A 17,101-nucleotide genomic window follows, 5' to 3' on the forward strand; every position below is an offset into this window, starting at 1 on the left:
ATTATTCCTTCTGAGGACACCTGTTATGTATCTATATCCCTCCCTTTTACATAACAGTCTAACTGGGATCTCTTTAAGTACAATTATTGGTCTGCCACCTATTATTAATTTTTTGCGATAACTCGTTTTAAGTATCAAATTCCTCATTCCTATTGAATTGAACACTACTAAGCAGTCCCCAAGGGGTTTCTTAGTCCTGTTCTGGTACGTTCTTATTTTAATTCTGAATGCGTTATCTATCGTGTATGCAACCTCCTCCTCCTTCACCTCTAGCCACTTCGCTAGTTCCTTTGTTATTTTCTCTCTAACATTCTCATTCATCTCCTCTTCTATACCTCTGAATTTTAGGTGCATTTGTCTTTGTCGCATTTCTGTCATTGCAATGCTATCCCATATCTGTTCCTGTGTTTTGTTCAGTTCTCGCATCTCCTCTTTCACTTTTTCTGTCTCCCTTTTTTGTTCTCTCACCTCTTTTTGAATTTTTTTGTTAGTTTCCTCGAATGTCTTGGTTTTGACCGCTAGCTCTTGAACCTTGTTTGAGAGCTCCCCTATTGCTCCCTCTATTCTCCTATCTATCCTCTCCTGTAGTTCCTCTAGTTTGTTTTCTATGTGGTTTTCATTTTGCTTAAGTTCCTCCTTAATTTTTAGCCACAAAAAGTCTAAATCTTTGATTTCTTCCTGTCTGGATATTTTCCTTTCACCTGGGGTGCCCCCTCCCCTTTTTCCATTCTTCCCCTGCATTTTAATTTTAGCTGTCTGCTGTAATCTTTTAGGGCTAGTTCTCTCCCCTTGGGGGCGCACAATCTGCTTATTTCCGCTCTGTGGGCCCGTTCAGCCTTTCTGGGCAATCTCACTGGCTACGCCAAAAACGTAGTCTTGGGGTGCCACTCTCCCTCAGTCCTCCTCCCCTTCTTGCCTGTCTAAGATGTCAAATATATCCACCTTTGTAATTAAACCACAGGTACTCTTGATTGAAGTAACCCTAAGGGGAGGTCGCAGTAGGTGTACTGTTCCAAAATCTTATCTAAATAAAGGAAGCAATTCAGGTCCACAGTTTGAGGTGATTGTCCTAATTGGTGATTCCAGCTACGTTGAAAATCTCTCTCCAGCTACGCTTGAGCTTTCCAGTCTCTCCAATGTCTCTCAGTCCAACAGGGGAGTCTCTATCGTGATTCGCAATCCTATCCTTTTCTCTCTCTGTAGTTGGTAGCTTAATGAAGGTAGCTTAATAAAGTGTCCAATAACAAGATAGCAAAGCATATAGCAAAGTAACAAATAACAGCGACCAAATGTCCAAATATCGTAGAATAGATAATATGATTATTGGGCTATTCCGACGGTCAGTGAGTTCTTACTAATAAAGGGGGGGAGGGGAGGCGGGGTACTTGGCAATATAAAAATTACAGGCTGGGTAAGAGAGGCGGGGCGGAGGGTGAAACACTGTCTATAAAAAAAAAAACAGTAAAGAAAAAACATAAATCAGGTGATATGGGGGAAGCAGGGAGAGAGGGGGGTATTCAATACAAAATAGTCTCCCCAGAATGTTTCTTCAGCAGCGTTATTGCTGCGTATATTTAATAAAGTACTGCTGGAGGCCCACACAAAAAAAGTGGGTAGTTGTCTCAAGTAAAAAGCCAAATAATTGTCTCAAAAATAAACCAGACGGGCAGCCAGATTAGTGTCCTCCCCAGAGTCAAAATGGGGGGAGTATCCAACTCAGGCAACTCAAACAAACAGTTCTCAATCGTTCTAACCCGTTCTGTGTATAATAATAGTTTTTAATCCCATCTATATATAAAAGGTTCACTTCGTTTGTCCAGAAATATCTCTCCTCGTTTTGTGCGCATACAGTTCGGCTGTTATGAGTTAGCTTCCTTCCCACCTGCCGACGATTTCAAAGTCTGCGCCATTTTAGCCCTCATTCGGGTGGAGACCGTACAAAAAAGAACTGTTGCAACCCGGACTCACCCATCTGAACTTCTTTGTCTTTTTGTCATTGTTTTAAGAGCCTCCACGATGGGGATTCCGTTTTAAGCTTTTAGAGGTTCGTCGCTTTCTCGGTGAGAGCTGGGGGCATCGTAACTCGGAGACGGAGTTCTCCCTGGTTGCGCTCACGGCCCCTCCCCCTGTGCTCGCCGTGCAGGAAAACGCACAGAGGTGGCGCGCCGCTCCCACGCTGCCGGGACCCTTCCCCCAGGGGTACCCCCCCTGGGCTTCCGCTTTTTCTGGGGGGCGCAGTGCCCTTGCGACACCCCCTAATCGCCGAGCTACACGAAGAGCTTTTCACGTGGCTCTCCGCGCTCCCTCTCCGTCCGCGACCGGAACCGGAAGCATTCTCAAGTTTCTATACGGGGACCCTGTTCTTTTAGATACTGTTTATGCATCTCCCATTCCTTTTTAAACTTTTGAGTCAATCAATCTCTATTCCCCCCCCCCGTCATATATGCTACTTCCATGTATTCTGGGTGACCTGCCTCTGCCGGGTGGGATCCTGGTCTGAGGCCAGAAGACGCAGGTGCCTCTTCCCTTCCTCCTCTTTTGCAGGAGAGAGACCTGGAAGTGGGAGGAGGAGGAAGAGGGCCTGATCCTGGAAGGGGCAGGTACCACTTCTGCCTGGATGGGAGAACCTACGAGGTCCTCAGTCAGCACTTCAGGCACTTGCTCCCAAAGGTGAGTTGGGACCCCGGGGGGCGTCTCTCTGGGGGGGGGCGGACAGCACATTCAGACAGAGCCCCTTGTTTGGGGGGAGGGCAACAGAGCATCTGTTTGGGATGCAGAAGGCCCCTGCTTCTGCCCTCTCCGGCAGCATCTCCAGGTAGGGCTGGGAGAGCAGCTGCTGCTGCTGCTGCCAGTTGAGCGGGCAATATGGCCCAATGGTCTGACCTGGAATAAGGCAGCATGCTGTGCTTCCAAGGAGGCTGGTCGGATCCAGCCAGGCCTGGGAGCCCCCCCAGGCTGCCTCTGCCCTTCTGCCCGCCCGCCTGGGCGCTGGCCCAAGCCGCTGCGCCCGACTCCTTCCCCAGCCTGCCCCTGAGGCTGGCCATGGACTCTGCGCCCTCTTTCTCCCCGCAGCTTCTCCTGGACGGGACGGTGTTCGCTCGGATGTCTCCGCCTCAGAAGGCCAGCCTGGTGCAGGAGCTCCAGAAGATGGAGTGAGGGAGCCCAAGCTCAGGAAACACACAGTGGGGGGGGGGGAGGCAGTGTGGTGCAATGGTTAGAGCGCTGGGAAACGCCAGGGTCCAAATCCCCATTCAGCCCTGAAGCCCACCGGGTGGGAGGGGGCCTGGTCGCCCACTCTTGGCCTGGCCGATCTCACAGGGTTGTTGGGAGAATAAAAGGGGGAGTTGGAGAACCACCTTAAGATGTCCTTCAAAACCTCCAGAATTTAAGCCACGATCTGCCATCTCTAGAAATCTTGAAATGTGTCTTGAGCTATTATTGCCACCTGGCTGCAGCAGAGGGAATGCAGTGAGCCTGCTCTAGATCACTATATATTATATAATATTATACATTATATATTTACTCCAGGCGGCTTACAGATAATAAAAGCAGCTAAAAACATGGGGGGGGGGGAAGGATCATTAAAAGACAATTAAACATTGGTAGAATTAAATCTATCTCTATACCATCTGGTTGGCTTTCCTGATTTTTGTACAAGTGCGCAGGAACATTAGCAGCAGAGGACTGTTAAAGGGCTTCTGTGCCAAAATTCCTGCTAGGGTTTCCCGCTCTTGCTCAGAAGGCAGAAGTTGTGCTGCAATTTGCCAACGCCTTGCCTGACCTGCGTGATTTTGGGCTCACCCAGACTTCCTTTTGCACTGCGCTTTCCAGCAACAGACTTCAAAGCTCTGGGTTTGGTTTTGTTTGGTTTTTGCCCTCAGCATAAACCCACATTTTACCCCTGAAGCAGAGGAAATGTTGATCTGCCGAAAACCTGTTGCTGTTTGCTCTGACGGCGGGTTTCCCGGGGAAAGTGCCAGGGCAAATAAATAAATAAATAAATAATAATAATAATAATAATAATAATAATAATGGTTTGTTATTTATACCCCGCCCATCTGACTGGGCCACTCTGGGAGACTTCCAACCAAATATCAAAAACAATACAGTGTCAGACATTAAAAACTTCCCTAAACAGGATGGCCTTCAGGTGTCTTTTAAAAGTAAAATAGTTGTTTATTGCCTTGACATCTGCTGGGATGGTGTTCCACAGGGCGGGCGCCACCACCAAGAAGGCCCTCTGCCTGGTTCCCTGTAACTTGGCTTCTTGCAGCAAGGGAACCGCCAGAAGGCCCTCGGAGCTGGATCTCAGTGTCCAGGCAGCAAAGGGGGGGGGAATGTTGGTCAGCAAAGGGGGGGGGGAAATGGCTCAGTCCAATGCTGTGCATGGTTCTAATGAACATGCAGAGATCCAACTAAGCTGGATCTGGCTTGTTATTTCAATGTCAGGAGAAACTTTGTGTACATAGACTCTGCTATTGAAGTGAATTTGACAGTTTGTGCTCATACAGATCATGCTGGAACTCAGTGTCCAGGCAGAACAATGGGGGTGGAGATGCTCCTTCAGGAATACTGGGCCGAGGCCATTTGGGGCTTTAAAGATCAGCACCGACACTTTGAATTCTGCTTGGAAACTGGGAGCCAATGCAGATCTCTTAGGACTGGTGTTATGTGGTCCCGGCGGCCGCCCCCAGTCACCAGTCTAGCTGCCGCATTCTGGATTAATTGCAGTTTCCGAGTCACCTTCAAAGGTAGCCCCACGTAGAGCGCATTGCAGTAGTCCAAGCGGGAAATAACTAGAGCATGCGCCACTCTAGCGAGACAGTCTGCAGGCAGGCAGGGTCTCATCCAGCACACCAGATGGAGCTGGTAGACAGCTGCCCTGGACACAGAATTGACCATCGCCTGAACAGGTTAAACAACCCTGAACACTCTGCTCAGATGCGGAGCTTTAAAGCACAAATGCTCTGCCGAGAAAGACGATGCAAAAGGGAGTCTGGGTGAGCCCTTTCTGCGTGTGTTTGCGTGACTTTCCCCCCTTTCCTTTCCCAGCTACTTCGTGGGCATGTGTGGAGACGGTGCCAACGACTGCGGGGTCAGTATACTGAACTATATTTCGAAACCTTCCAAAGGGGTCCATCATCTCCAGGGAGGGGCAGCCTCTTCCAGGCCAGGTGCAGGACGGACCAGATTCACGGGCAAATGCCACCTGCAATTGGTCCTGAGCAAGGCTGAGAGCGGCGGCTCCTCTGTGTCCATAGGCTGCTACTTAGCAGAACCTGCAGCCGGAGCTCCCATTTCCTTTCTCCCTCCTGGGCTGCAGAGCCCTGTTTTGCCCAGCGATGCCCATGGACCTGCTGCTGTGCCCTCCTTTTTTAGGGCAGCCTGCGCTTTGGAACTCCCTGCCAATGGATATCCACCAGGCGCTTTTGCAATTCACTTTTTGGTGCCCACTTAAAGCCCTCTTGCTTAGATAAGCCTGTTCAGGTGATTGGAAAATCAATGCAAGCTTCAATCTGTCGCAGTCTGCTGCTATTTTAACTTTTCAAAAGTCTTTATATGTTTATCTCTGCGTTGCCTGCTCTGGAGCACGTGCGCCTGCTTGTTCTTTTGCTTTAATCTTCCCCTTTCCTTTTAGTTGCTGTGCCTGCTGCTGCCTGCCTTTTCCGGCTGCTGATTTCCCCCTTAAGAGCTGCTGTTTGCCAGCAGGAGCCCTTTCTTTTCCTTGCCCTAGATATAAGGACAAGAAGCCGAAAGCATATATATATATTGTCAGGGGATGGTTAGCTGCTTGTGCTTAAAATTGTGCCCCTTCAGAGTTTGTGCGACCCCACAAACCTCTGTGTGTGACAGAGCTCCTCAGACATGTCTGCTCTAGTCACTAGTAGAGTCTGACAGTGGCTGTCTGCGGAAGCGCTTCCAGCAAAGAAGTTCCTTAACGGAAACGCGTCTCCTGGACTCACGACGCGGCAGCTTCCGGCGAAGTATGGGTCTCCCTGCAGTTGCTTCTGACACCTCCCCGCTATTTTCGCTCGAAGTGTCTCTCACCCCTTTCTCTCCCCTGCTGCTTCCTGCCTGGGCTGCTGCGTCTCTCTCAGCATTACTGAGATCCTCCTCCAGAGACCCCGCGCTCCCCCTGCTGGTCCCTGCTTTGGCTGTTGACTCTCTCCCAGTCTCTGGGAGCCTTACCACTTCCCTTTCCTCCGATGTCAGTTCCCTGACATCCACCTCCCCTCCAGGGCCCCCCTCTCCCCCGCCCCTACTTTCTCCTCTGGGCGGTGAGGAGCTGAAACCCCTAAAAGAATCCTCTTCATCTTCAGACGTCTCGAACAATTCCCTCCATCGGTCTTCGTTCCGACTCGCTGAATCCTCCTCCACCTCGGAATCAGCGAACCCCTCCAACTCTTCTTCGTCGTCGGTGGTGGCGAAGTATTCCCTCCGGAACCTCGCCACTGGCTGGGGTTTTCTAGGGAATCTCTGATGAAAAGTTTCAATCAAAACCTCGTCATCTACATCCTCTGCCCTGACCCAGGTGTTTTCCGACTCCGGCTCCCCTTCCCACATTACCAAATACTCTACTTGCTCTCCCCTCCACCTAGAATCGAGAATCTCCGCTACATGGTAGCTGTGTTCTTTTTCCTCCATAGCTGGTCCCCTATTGACCCTCCCCTCTCTGTCCCCTATATACGGTGACAGCAATGATCTGTGGAACACTGGGTGCAACTTCAGGTGGTTCGGTAACCGGAGTCTGAAAGCCACTGGGTTGACCTGTTGCGTGACTTCAAATGGGCCCAGTCTTTTGGGTCTTAACTTCTTACAACCTCCTTTAAATGGTAACCCTTGGGTGGACAGCCACACCTGGTCCCCCACCCTAATGCTTTCCCCTTCCCTTCTGGTTTTGTCTGCCTGCCTCTTATATTCCTCCTTCGCCCTGTTTAAATTAAGTTGGAGCTGGCGATGGATCGCTTCCATTTCTTCAACGAACTGTTCTGCGGCAGGAACGCTCCAGTTCTCCCCCTCCCCCCCTGGGAAGGCTCGGGGATGACACCCGTGATTGGCCAAAAAAGGGCTCATCCCCGTGGACACGTTCTCTGCATTGTTATAGGCAAATTCTGCCAACGCCAGCTTCTCCACCCAATCATTCTCTCTGTCATTCACATAACACCTCAAATATTGCTGGAGGACACCATTAGCTCTTTCCGCCTGCCCATTGGTTTCTGGATGACGGGCAGTGGAAAAATTCACCTCTACATGCAATAAGCTCATGAGCTTCCTCCAGAACCTGGAAGTAAATTGTTTCCCTCGGTCCGAAACCACCCTCAAGGGGGCACCATGCAACCTAAACACATTTTCCACAAACAATCTAGCGGTTTCTTCTGCTGTGACCGCATGTGAGCAGGCTATAAAGTGGGCCATCTTGGTTAACAGGTCTACCACAACCATAATGGCTGTCTTCCCTTTGGACCTGGGCAGATCAGTCATGAAATCTATTGCCACTGCCTCCCATGGTCTTTCCGGCGTGGGTAGTGGTTCTAATAAACCTGCCGGTGCCCGCCTCTCCCCCTTGGCTCGTTGACATCGGTCACACCCTCTCACATATTCACGCACATCTTCCCTGACCTTGGGCCACCAGAATTCCCTGGTAACCAGCCACATGGTTTTGTGTTGCCCAAAATGCCCTGCTGTGGGGCTATCGTGCAGTTGCTTGAGTACCTTTTCCCTCAATTCCCCTTCAGGTATGTATAACGCTCCCTTGTAATACAACGCCCCGTTTCTCTCCTCAAAACCCCCGGGTTTGTCTCCCTCCCTCCTGAGACCCCTGAGTTTGTCCTGGGCGTATTCATCCTGCACCGTTCCCTCTACCAGTTCCCTTTGCCCCACCAAAGCCGCCCCACACACCCAGCGGTCCTCGGGAATAACATGGGTCTCTTCGGGTGCACCCTCTCCCTCCAAATATTCAGGTTTGCGTGAGAGAGCGTCCGCCCTAACGTTCTCCGGGCCTGGTACGTAACAAATCTCAAAGTTAAATTTGGAGAACTCCTGGGCCCATCTCAACTGCCTTTGGTTGAGCACTCGCGCAGTTCTCCAATACTCTAGATTCTTATGGTCCGTGCACACTTGCACCTTCTGTTGTGCACCAATTAGTAGGTGCCTCCATCTCCGGAAGGCCTCATAAATAGCAAGAAGTTCCCGGTCGTGCACCGTGTAGTTTCTCTCAGATTTGTTCAGCTTTCGCGAAAAGAAGGCACACGGTCGCCACTCTGACCCCTCCTTCCCCGGCTGCAGAAGAAGCACCGCCCCATGGCTCTGTCAGAAGCGTCTGTTTCGACCCTCAGCTTTTTTTGTAAATCCACATGTAGAAGTTGTTCGTCAGAGGCGAAGGCCCTTTTCAGTTCCTCAAACGCTCGCTCCGCCTCCCCCGTCCAAACAAACTTCTTTTTGCTGCTGAGACAGTCCGTGATGGGCGCCGTCAGGTGGGCGAAGTTTCGGATGAACTTACGATAAAAGTTTCCAAACCCTAGGAACCTCTGCACATCCTTCTTGGTCTTGGGTGTTTTCCATTCCAGCACCGCTTGAACCTTGCCGGGGTCCATGGCCAACCCCTTGTCTGACAAGCGGTACCCCAGGAATTCCACCTCCTTGGTATGAAACTGACACTTTTCCAGTTTCACCCACAGTCTGTTGGCTTGCAGCCTGCTCAACACTTCTCTGACGTCTCTCACATGTTGCTCCTCATTCTCCGAATACACCAACACGTCATCTAAGAAGGCCACGCAATTCTTGTAGAGCAAAGGCCCCAGTACATGGTTCATAAAGGCTTGAAAACACGCGGAGCCTGTTTGTAATCCAAAAGGCATAACGAGGTATTCAAATGCCCCCAAAGGGGTGAACATGGTGGTCTTCCATTCATCCCCTTTCCTTATACGTATCAGGTTGTACGCCCCCCTTAGGTCCAGCTTTGTAAAAATCTTTCCTTTTCGCACCCTGGTCAAAATATCATCAATCCTGGGCATAGGAAAAGCCGCCGGCTCTGTCACTGCATTTAACCGCCTAAAATCACATACAAGTCTCGGCTTGTCCGTGTGCTTTTTATCCACAAAAAACACTGGGCTACCCCCCGCTGCCTTGGACTCTCTGATGAAGCCTCTCTTCAGGTTCTTGTCAATGAACGCTCGCAACTCCTGCATCTCCCTGTCTGACATGGCATACAACTTGCCTACAGGAAGCTGTGCTCCAGGGAGTAAATTGATCTGGCAATCAAAGGGCCTATGCGGGGGTAGTTGGTCTGCTTCCTTCTCGCTGAACACGTCGCTGAGATCAGCATACTGTGGTGGCACCTTCCCCTTCTCCATCACTTCCGTCCCTGCTAGGGTGGCTTGGGCCCCTGCTGACCCCTTTTCCGCCCTGCAGTGTTCTAAGCAGTGTGCGGAACCGAAGGAAACCACCCTTTGATGCCAGCCCACCAGCGGATCATGTAGGGCTAGCCAGCTCATTCCCAAAATAATGGGAGCGCCTCCCAAGGTGGCCACATTAAACGCTATCAGTTCTGTGTGCCTTGCCACCCTCATTATCATTGGGACGGTCTGCAAGCTGACGCCTCCTCCCAACAGTTCCCTGCCATCAATCGTGGTCACCTGCAGGGGGTTGCTTAAAGGGATAGTCTGTATCTGGTGCTCAGCAGCAAACTCCTTGCTCATGAAATTGCAGGAGCTGCCTGAGTCCAACAGCGCCTTTATTTTTAGGGGGTGTCCATTTTGCAGCTCTAGCGACACTTCAATCACTAGAGCAGGTCGAGGAGCTTCTGGCACTGGCACTTGGGGAAGGGGCACTTTCACTGCTCTTTGGCCTGGCTGCAGTGCCCTGCTGGCAACCAGGCGTTGGCTTTTACCTGCTCCGTTTCTCCCTGCTCTTCCCCCTCAACAGCTCCCACCATCCCTTGCCATTCCTTCCTCTGGGGGCAGACTCTGGCAAAGTGGCCTGGCTGTTGGCAGAGATAGCAATTCCGGGCTCCCTTTCCCTCCTTCTTCGCCCCCTCACTGGGCTTTGAAACTGCGCGCGCGCGGGCTGTTCCGATTTCCATCGGCTCTGCCGGCGGGAAAGCTGGCTCAGGAATGTCTGGAATGCGTAACTCCTTCCAACGTTCCCCTCTCCCTTCCCGCCTCTCCAAGGCTCTTGCCTCCTGGCGCGCTCCAATGGTCAGCGCAGATTTGGTCAGCTGATCCATAGACCCCGCCCTGGGGCTCCTGGCCAGCTCGTCTTTCACAGCTGAAGAAAGACCTTCTTCAAATAGCATCTGAATGGGTGCCGCCGATAAATCCCACCCCAATCTGTGAATCAGCATGGTAAATTCAGTCCAGTACTCACGGACAGATCTGCTTCCCTGCTTGCAAGCCATTAGCTGTCTGCGTACCACCCCTTCCTCAATATCGCTGGAAAACATGATATCCATTGCACGAAAGAATTTCATAGTGTCCTTTAGGATATCGTTGTGCGTTGCCATCAGGGGTCGAACCCAGTCCCGCGCCCCCTTCTCAAGATGCCCAATTACGAACGCAACTCGCGATTCCTCATCAGGGAACTCATCAAACTGCACATTCAGAGCATATTGCATCTCAGTCCTAAAGGCATGGTAATCCTTGGGGTCCCCCCCAAACTTCTGCACCAATCCTGGTACCTTTCTGGGGAACTGAGTGGTTCTCCCCTTTTTGTCAGCATCCTGAGCCCTTCTCTCCTCGAGCCTCGCCGTCTGCAGCGCAAGTTGGACCTCCAGAGCTTGATACCTTTCTTCCAAGCTTGGACCAGCTCCAACCCCTGCGTCTCCGGTTCCGACTGGGTTGCTCATGATGCTTTCTCCTGCACAGGCAGCGTACAGAGACTGTCAGACTGCTGTCAGGGGATGGTTAGCTGCTTGTGCTTAAAATTGTGCCCCTTCAGAGTTTGTGCGACCCCACAAACCTCTGTGTGTGACAGAGCTCCTCAGACATGTCTGCTCTAGTCACTAGTAGAGTCTGACAGTGGCTGTCTGCGGAAGCGCTTCCAGCAAAGAAGTTCCTTAACGGAAACGCGTCTCCTGGACTCACGACGCGGCAGCTTCCGGCGAAGTATGGGTCTCCCTGCAGTTGCTTCTGACACCTCCCCGCTATTTTCGCTCGAAGTGTCTCTCACCCCTTTCTCTCCCCTGCTGCTTCCTGCCTGGGCTGCTGCGTCTCTCTCAGCATTACTGAGATCCTCCTCCAGAGACCCCGCGCTCCCCCTGCTGGTCCCTGCTTTGGCTGTTGACTCTCTCCCAGTCTCTGGGAGCCTTACCACTTCCCTTTCCTCCGATGTCAGTTCCCTGACATATATATATATATGCTTTCGTAGATTTTCACGGGTACAGGAATGCAGGTTTTGGTGTCTTCGGGTGTCTTCCTGTGTAAGAGTCGGGGTGTCTGTGCGACGTTTCGACGAGGTCTCACTCGTCATCTTCAGGCTGGTGCTTTCGGCTTCTTGTTACTGGAACAGAGCAGAACGTTGGAGGCCAGAACGTTGGAGGCCATACACCACACCCCTCAACAGTATTTATAGGAACTCAAACACCAGATTCTGCTCTGTTCCAGTAACAAGAAGCCGAAAGCACCAGCCTGAAGATGACGAGTGAGACCTCGTCGAAACGTCGCACAGACACCCCGACTCTTACACGGGAAGACACCCGAAGACACCAAAACCTGCATATATATATATATATATATATATATATATATATATATATATATATGCTTTCGTAGATTTTCACGGGTACAGGAATGCAGGTTTTGGTGTCTTTCGGGTGTCTTCCCATGTAAGAGTCGGGGTGTCTGGGCGACGTTTCGACGAGGTCTCACTCGTCATCTTCAGGCTGGTGCTTTCGGCTTCTTGTTACTTCTTGTTACGTCCTAATCTACAAAAAACCTGATGGCTCCCTAGGACACACTATCTACCGGAAAAAAACACACACCAACCGCTACTTACATGCACAATCACACCACCACCCTGCACAAATAAACTCCGTAGCCAAGACTCTCATCTCCAGAACCAAACGCCTGGCTGACAAAGACCACTTGACAACTGAGTTACAGAATCTCTCAAATGTGTTAATCGCCAATGGATACCAGAAAAACAAGGTTACGAAGCTAATCCAAAAAGAAACACCCCCCAAAAACCAAGACACAGAAGAAAACAATGGCATGGCCCTCCTTCCTTACATCAAGGGCACTACAGACAAAATTAGCAAAATCCTCCATAAACACAATATCAAAACAGCCTTCTGCACCAACCAAAAAATAGCCAATATCCTCAGAAACCCAAAAGACAAAATCCAGCTCGAAAACCAAGGGGTCTATGAAATACCCTGCAAAGTCTGCCCAGCCACGTACATTGGACAAACAAACAGACGAATAAATGCACGTATCGCAGAACACAAGAATGCCGTCAAAAAAGAAGAAAAAACTTCCTCTCTTTTCCAACACATGAAAGAAACAGGACACGAAATTAATTTTGCAGATTCCAAATTGCTCTTTAACATGGAACATCACCACAAGAGAATAATCATGGAAGCCATCGAGATAGAGAAACACCCTCACAACATGAACAAGCGTGACGACACGTCCCGCCTGCCTGACATCTGGAAATTAGCCCTCCCCACAAAAACCGACACCAGAACCAGAGGCACACAGAACGCCGTCACCAATCAACCACACCAGACCCAAACCCAGACCCTCTCCACAGACACATTACAGACTCCATCCAGTAGCCAAACTATAGTGGCACCTCCGGATGCTGCACCCCCCTGCAATCCCTACACAGATCTGGCTGGCACAAGGCACAAAATTACAGCTCGCCCCTATACACGAAGCCAAGCCAGAGCACAACTAAATGCAGCACAGCCATCTTCTCAGAAAAACTCTTCACAAGCTCAAGAGGTCAAGACACGAAAGCTTTAGCAACTAATCTACACTTAATGACCCACCCAATGGTATTCAGAATATCACTCATGAAATCACTCAAGATATCCCTCAAGTAATTAAGGAACAAAAGAAGAAAAGGCACACTAATCTAGGAACTTCCTCTCTGCCCAGAACGTTGGAGGCTATACACCACACCCCTCAACAGTATTTATAGGAACTCAAACACCAGATTCTGCTCTGTTCCAGTAACAAGAAGCCGAAAGCACCAGCCTGAAGATGACGAGTGAGACCTCGTCGAAACGTCGCCCAGACACCCCGACTCTTACACGGGAAGACACCCGAAGACACCAAAACCTGCATATATATATATATATATATGATTTTGAAAAAAAATATACATATAAAACAAAACCATTTCGAACATTAAAATACCCTTAGACGGCTTTCCCTCCCTTCATGGGTTCCATCTTTAAAATTGAATTTACTTCATCTTTTACCCTTATCTATTATACAGTATAACCATAATTACCATAAAAAAATCACATTACAAGTGTCTTTACATCCCTGCCAAAGATTTTTAACTGTTTACAGTGTTCCTTAAAATAAATTACAAATTTACTCCAGTCTTTAGAAAATACTTGATCTTCCTGGTTTCGAATCTTTCCCGTCAGTTTTTCAAAAGTCTTAGGATAACATAACATAAAAGTCAATTTATGTTATTGATAATTTTACTTGCTTTGTCTTTTCTTTGCTTTGTTGCTGTTTTTATTTTTACAATCCTAGAATCGTGGAGTTGGAATGCACCCTGAGGGCATCCAGTCCAGCCCCCTGCAATGCAGGAATCTTTTTAGCCCACGTGGGTCTTGAACCCGCAGCCCTGAGCTTAAGCGTCTGATGCTTTACCCGCTGAGCTAACTAAAATAAACTCCCAGGCCGGCCACACACTTCCTTCCCCCACGGCCGCCCCAGAGTACTGCCAGCTGCTTCGAGGGGTTGCTGGCCTGCCGGGTCTGCAGAGCACAAGATGGTGTGTGTCTGGGGTGCTGGCGACGGCATCTCAGGGCATGTTGGTCGCCCGGGGGTTCCTGCACCGCAAGCGCGTCCTTCCTTGCCCCAAGTCCTGAGACTGGGCTGCTGTTGCCTTTCAGGCCCTGAAAGTGGCCCATGTCGGAATCTCCCTCTCCGAGCAGGAGGCCTCGGTGGCTTCCCCCTTCACCTCCAAGACCCCCAACATCGAGTGCGTCCCAGAGCTGATCAGGTGAGCCCCAGAGTCCTGTGGGGAAGGTGGGGCCCTCTCTCCCCCTGCTGAGCAGAATCAAGCCGGGGGGTGGGGTGGGGACGCAGTGTGGAGATTTCCATTCTGCCTTAAGGAACAGATGTGTGGAATTAGAATCATAGAATCCTAGAGTTGGAAGAGACCACAAGGGCCATCGAGTCCAACCCCCTGCCAAGCAGGAAACACCATCAGAGCACTCCTGACATATGGTTGTCAAGCCTCTGCTTAAAGACCTCCAAAGAAGGAATTGTTACATGTCACATGCCTGTTTACATTCCAGCACAGTATGCTGGGAACTTCCGTTTTGTATAGCTTTTGCTTTTCCTGTTCTCTCCGAGACGACACGAGAGAGAGGCGACATGTTTCTTTGTCCTGATTTATGATTAATAAATCTGTAGTTGTAGCATGCTTCCACAAGCCTCAGGCCTAGCCTGTGTGCGCAGTTCTCTCTGCTGACAGCGTGCCCTGGCTTTGAAGCCCGGGTCGCTGATTCACATCGGAGCACAGGCCAATGGAAGGAGAGGGCACAGATGGGGCTTGCCAGCTGGCCTCCCGGCCCCCTGCATGTCGACACGCAGAGTGGGGGTGCTGAGCTGGCACAGGTTGGCAGGAGGCCGTGCAGAGGGCTTGAAACCCCCCAAGAGGCCCCACTTTCCTCCTTTGCCTGGTTCCCAGTTCTCTAAGTCATAGAAGTGTAAAGTTGGAGGGGATCCCAAGGGTCCTGTAGTCCACCCCCGCTGCAACGCAGGCCTCTCCAGGCCCTCCTTGCCAACCCTTCTCCCTCTCCTCCTTCTCTCCGCAGGCAAGGCCGTTGTGCCCTCGTCACCTCCTTCTGCATGTTCAAATACATGGCTCTCTACAGCACCATCCAATACCTGGGAGTCCTGCTCCTCTACTGGGTACAGGGCCAGGGGAAGGGGGTGGGCACGGGGGGGGGTCTCTCCAATGGCCAGGTGTCCTCCATGCCTCATCCTGAGGGCCAGGGAGCTGCTGCACTCCAAACCAAGGGATTCTACCCCCTTCTGAAGCTTTTACCCTCCAGAAGTTCTTCCTGATGTTGAGCCGAAATGTCCTTCCTCACAACTTGAATCCATTGGTTTGGATGCTGCCCTCTGGAGCAGCAGGAATCCAGCTGGCTCCGGGCCCCTTGCCCAGCCAGCACAGAAGGGGCCACGTGGCTCCGTTGGGGGTGCCTGGGCCCTGGACTCTCAACCTGGCTCCCTTCTGCTCTTCTTCTCTTCCAGCAACTGAACTCCTTTGGGAATTACCAGTTTCTGTTCCAAGACCTGGCCATCAGCACTCTCGTTGGCATGACAAGTAAGCGCTTCCTAGCAGATCCGGGCTAGGGTACCGGCCCCTCTGGGCTCCGGGGGGCCTTCTGGCTGCCCCAGGGAGGTCCCCACCGCCCGCCTCTTTCTTTGCAGTGAGCCTGAATCATGCCCACCCCAAGCTGGTTCCTCACAGGCCCCCCGCCCGGCTCACCTCTCCGCCGCTGCTCCTCTCCCTGGTGCTCAACCTCTTCCTCAGCCTGGCTATGCAGGTCTGCGGCTTCGTCTTGGTGCAGAAGCAGCCCTGGTACTCCACCAGAGACCTCCTCAGGTAGGGAGGCCTGGCTGCTGCCTGGAGATGGGCTGGGGGACCCTCCTGGGGGGAAGGTGGGGGAGAGAAGGCCGGCTCCTGGCATCCCTGACTCCATCCCCGGGTCCTTTTCAGCGCCTGCTCTCCTGGGAACAAAAGCGACGCCACGTTCCCTACCTCGCCCAGCAACCGGACGGAGGCCGATGTGGACAACGGGTACAAGAGCTACGAAAACACCACCGTGTGGCTTCTCTCCACCTTCAACTGCCTCCTGGTGGCTCTGGTCTTCTCCAAGGGGAAGCCCTTCAGGCAACCCGTGTACAGAAACCGTAAGAGCAACGAGACCGACTGGTGGGGTTGTGGGTGGAGAGAGACGTGGCCCCTTGGAGACCCCAAGAGCCAGAATCCCCATCGGAGGCTTCATGCCTCCCTCCTGAGAGTCGGAGGTGGGCTGCATCCAGACCCTCCCTGCCTTCCAGAAGCATTGCAAGTCCTCTCCCTTTGGGTCGGCCTTTGGACAACGCTTGGTCCGTTTTTATTTTGACATGGTTGGTTAGAACTCTAGGACCCTCATACCTACGGGACCCCCTATCCTGCTATGCCCCACAGAGGACCTTAAGGTCCATAAATAGCAACACCCTCGAGGTCCCGGGCCCTAAGGAAGTCAGATTAACCTCAACCAGAGCCAGGGCCTTCTCAACACTGGCTCTGGCCTGGTGGAACGCTCTGTGTGCTGGTCCCGTGCGTTACCCGAGAGGCGAGGTCCAAGTCTGGTCCGTGGTCAAAGGTGCAACATGGAGGCAGTCCGCAGTAGCTGAAGCCGGGTGCAGGGCAGGGAGTCGGGTGAAGTCAGGAACAGGCTTGCATGCAGGGAGACAGGGCGGGTCAGGAGCTCAGGCAGGAACTGTCAACCAACGAAGTTGCTCCCACAACTTGGGACTGGGGCTGGCTGGCTTTTATCTGCCCTGAGGCATAGGGCGGCCCCGGTCCACAGGTGACTCACCTCTCCTGGCCTGGAGACGAGCACTCCTCCTGCGGGGACTAAGTTCCCTCCGCCTCTCTGCCCTGAGCCTCTGCAGCTCAGGAGAGGCTGGAGGGCTACCGGACCCAGAGGCAACCTCACCTTCGCCTGATGGGGCTGAGAGTGGAGCACCTGCAGGCAATGGGTCCTCCATCACCTCAGGAGCCAGAGCAGACTCAGCTGATGCCTGCACCTGAGGACCCAGCACAGGTGAGGACCGTTCAGGCTCAAGCCCCAGCCCCGGCTCAGCTGGTTCTGGAGGCGGGGATTCCTGTGCAGGCTGGGATTCCTCAGGTTCAG

At 51.8% G+C, this 17,101-nt stretch overlaps 1 protein-coding gene across 4 annotated transcripts in view; it reads left to right on the plus strand.

Moving 5' to 3' along the window:
• Window positions 1-17,101, plus strand: part of LOC309533030 (putative cation-transporting ATPase 13A4) — a 77,145-nt gene that overhangs the window by 48,775 nt on the left and 11,269 nt on the right. For all 4 annotated transcript variants that reach the window (XM_082223937.1, XM_082223939.1, XM_082223940.1 and 1 more), the window contains 8 exons: window positions 2,545-2,670; window positions 3,073-3,152; window positions 5,053-5,095; window positions 14,075-14,184; window positions 15,005-15,101; window positions 15,447-15,519; window positions 15,627-15,801; window positions 15,916-16,109. In XM_082223937.1, the coding sequence (XP_082080063.1) occupies window positions 2,545-2,670; window positions 3,073-3,152; window positions 5,053-5,095; window positions 14,075-14,184; window positions 15,005-15,101; window positions 15,447-15,519; window positions 15,627-15,801; window positions 15,916-16,109 (898 nt within the window). The remainder of the gene's footprint in view (window positions 1-2,544; window positions 2,671-3,072; window positions 3,153-5,052; window positions 5,096-14,074; window positions 14,185-15,004; window positions 15,102-15,446; window positions 15,520-15,626; window positions 15,802-15,915; window positions 16,110-17,101) is intronic.

The sequence above is a fragment of the Podarcis vaucheri genome (genome assembly GCF_965113315.1).
Source record: "Podarcis vaucheri genome assembly, chromosome: 5".
Taxonomy (NCBI): Eukaryota; Metazoa; Chordata; class Lepidosauria; order Squamata; family Lacertidae; genus Podarcis; species Podarcis vaucheri.